The sequence below is a fragment of the Trachymyrmex septentrionalis genome, unplaced genomic scaffold (assembly GCF_001594115.1).
Source record: "Trachymyrmex septentrionalis isolate Tsep2-gDNA-1 unplaced genomic scaffold, Tsep1.0 scaffold9, whole genome shotgun sequence".
Classification (NCBI taxonomy): Eukaryota; Metazoa; Arthropoda; class Insecta; order Hymenoptera; family Formicidae; genus Trachymyrmex; species Trachymyrmex septentrionalis.
The window spans coordinates 4,745,089-4,748,302 of record NW_017306091.1 but is presented as its reverse complement, the minus strand read 5'-3'; the positions used below and the strand labels follow the sequence as shown (position 1 = coordinate 4,748,302).

The following is a 3,214-nucleotide window of genomic DNA, read 5'->3' as shown; positions in this document are numbered from 1 at the left end:
TTTCAGCGCCATATAAGGATATAAGTACATCAAGATTAACAGATTTATAAAAAAATGATTTTAATTTAAGCATTGTCATTACATCAAACAGCAATTTGGCGCCATTCACTCACGGCATGTTATCGTATTTAACGCGTGCATGTGAATTTAAATCTCATAGGGTATCTGCGGAAATGCTTGGCCGATGCTAAACGCTGCAGTACGATCTTTAGGATACGAGGATACTCCGACAAAGAAGTGTCCGAAGGATGGTCTTTCTAGGGATCCGAAAAATTGTTCCGCATTTTATTCTTGTATCAAAGGTAACGTTTACAGCTTAATTAAATTAATCAGAAATCGCAAAAGTCAAATTTATACATTCAGTGACTACGGAGCTTTTTTTTTTCAGGAAAACTACATCATGGTCATTGCGGGCACAATCGATACTTTGATCCGATAGAGAAACGCTGTGTGGCAGCCATCCTAGGGCGGTCTTCAGAGATCTGTAAAACCAATATTTTTGATAAAATCGTCGGTCAGGATACATCATCGACAACACCGCCAAAAAAGGTGTTGCAGCAAGTCGGTCCGCGAATAGCATGTTATATGACGTCCTGGGCATTGTATCGCAAAGGGGATGGTAAATTCGTGCCAGAACATCTGGATTCGAGTCTCTGTACCGACATTGTTTACGCATTTGCTGGATTGAATCCTGAGACGCTGTTGATTCAGCCGTTCGATCCTTGGGCCGACATTGAAAATAGTGAGCATGATAATTCACATGTGATCTCAATTGCCGAGACATTTGAAAGAGTCAGAACAAAACTGAATTATAAATCTGCAATTTGAAAGGATCCATTTCTTTAAATATAACGTCATATCTAAGCGAATCTTGCGAGCCATGGAATCACTTATCATTCTTGTTCTAAATCTTTCATTTAAAATATGTAATCGAATGATATGATTCCTCGAATAATTCATTCCAGATCTATATCAGCGAGTGACCTCGATCAAAGGATCAAGAATATTACTGGCCTTAGGCGGGTGGACCGACAGTTCTGGTGATAAATACTCTCGATTGATCAGCAACGGCGTTTCTCGTCGTAAATTCGTCATTGCCACGATAAACTTTCTGAAGAAGCACAATTTCGACGGTCTGTCGTTCGAGTGGAGCTATCCCAAGTGCTGGCAGAGCGACTGCAAGAAAGGTCCCGATTCTGACAAGCCGAATTTTACTAAATTGATGCAAGAGCTCAGAGAGGAGTTTAACAAGCAAGACCCGCCTTTATTGTTGGCTGCTGCCCTGTCAGGATACAAAGAGGTCATTGACAAAGCGTACGAGGTGCGTGAAATCTCGCAGGTCGTCGACTTTATGTCAGTCATGACGTACGATTACCATGGATCGTGGGAATCCAAGTTGGCACACATAGCGCCCTTGTTTGGGTCACCAAGCGACAGCAAACCCTATTACAACGTTGTAAGTTCGAATTGCATGAAAATGCGTGTTGCAAATCGCTGAATATAGCATTCGAAAATATTACAGAACTTTACCATGAACTATCTCGTTGGTCTCGGTGCTGAGAAATCTAAGCTCCTAGTCGGTATCCCCCTATATGGGCAGTCTTATCGGCTCTCAACGGCGAGCCAAGCCGATCTGGGTGATCCCACGACCGGTCCGGGTAAACCAGGAGAGTTCACCAAGCAACCTGGAATGTTGGCGTATTATGAGATTTGCGAAAGGATCAAGCGACACAATTGGAAAGTAGGAATTGGTAGGACGATCGACGACTCTTAAATATATACGTACATTAAATGAATTTGAACAAAATAAGTAGATATATTTAATTGTATATTTTGCACAAAATCTACATAATTTCAGGACCGAGTGCTCACTTCGAAAATGAGTGGGTAGGTTACGAAGATCGGGAGAGTGTTTATGCTAAGGGCAAATATATCACGGGAAATGGCTATGGTGGAGCTACAATGTGGACCATTGACTTAGATGATTTTCAGAATCTCTGTTGCTCTGAGTCGTTTCCTTTATTGAAAACCATAAATCGTGCGCTAGGTGCGTGTTATATTAATATCTTTGTTAGTATTGTATTATATAGTTCTACAATACATTTTATTACAAGTTATCATTATATTCTGTATTATTATATGCTAATATGTTTATTATTACACATATTGTTACTTTTCTAATATTTTTTTTTATATAATTATACTGATTAACAGGTCGCTCGTTGGCATCCATCTCGGAGGATTGCCAACGTCCACCGCAGCCGGTGACACCGCAAGCACCGACCTTAACTACTCACAGTGACGCCGCGGACGGCAATCCGCGCCCTACTACGTCAATGACAGCGTCTAGTACTGAAACTACCACGTGGCCCACGTGGACAGAAAGACCGAGCACCACAACGCAGCAGATGACTAAGACCACTTGGCCCACATGGACTTGGACCAGCCAGGAACCCAGTAAAATTCCGTCGGAGGACGTTACAAAGCCTAGCGAGACTAAAAAACCGAGTACAGCTCCTCTCTCTAGCAGCACCACACCTATAACAACTGTATCGTGGTAAAAGAAAGCAAATCACAATTATTCGTCTCTGTATATTTCAATCTTTTCCTTCTTTTTTTTTATGTTAAAACAGTTTATCATCCAATGTATTGGATGTAATGATCATCCAAAAATATTTAGCGTTTAGACGTTACTGCATCAAGATATATTTTTATTTACACTCATCTTGGTTACAACTACATTAAAGCTCCTTATTGATTCATTCTTAAAATTTTTTTTTTAATAGCGCACCGACTACGCAGTCGTCACTTTCTACAACAAAGAAACCGGTTGCCGGCACGTCGGAAGCGAATTGTACTAGCGGCGAGTATTACAGCGATCCCATGAACTGTGGTAATTATTACAGATGTGTTCGCGGCGAGTTGAAGCGTGAACAATGTGCGCCAGGATTACACTGGGACGCGAATCGACAACTATGCGATTGGCCGTCGGCGGCAAAATGTCAAGCAGATACTGGTAAGATTACCTATTCTCATCAACCGGATACGTTAATTCTTGATCATTTCTCTTTTTTTTTTGTCTCTCTACCTTCTCCTCCTTCTATTTTAGAGAAACAATCCATAATTACACAGTTCGAAATGATTAGACGAGACAACGATGAGTAATAATTGCGCAAATTGACCATTTTTATAGTCGCGAGATCGTCGCGAAATA

At 41.0% G+C, this 3,214-nt stretch overlaps 1 protein-coding gene across 2 annotated transcripts in view; it reads left to right on the top strand.

Annotated features, from left to right (window-relative positions):
- Positions 1 to 3,214, top strand: part of LOC108755839 (probable chitinase 3) — a 15,602-nt gene that overhangs the window by 4,618 nt on the left and 7,770 nt on the right. For both annotated transcript variants that reach the window (XM_018499148.1, XM_018499149.1), the window contains exons 7-13: positions 161 to 302; positions 389 to 742; positions 966 to 1,456; positions 1,523 to 1,751; positions 1,859 to 2,047; positions 2,215 to 2,557; positions 2,787 to 3,016. In XM_018499148.1, the coding sequence (XP_018354650.1) occupies positions 161 to 302; positions 389 to 742; positions 966 to 1,456; positions 1,523 to 1,751; positions 1,859 to 2,047; positions 2,215 to 2,557; positions 2,787 to 3,016 (1,978 nt within the window). The remainder of the gene's footprint in view (positions 1 to 160; positions 303 to 388; positions 743 to 965; positions 1,457 to 1,522; positions 1,752 to 1,858; positions 2,048 to 2,214; positions 2,558 to 2,786; positions 3,017 to 3,214) is intronic.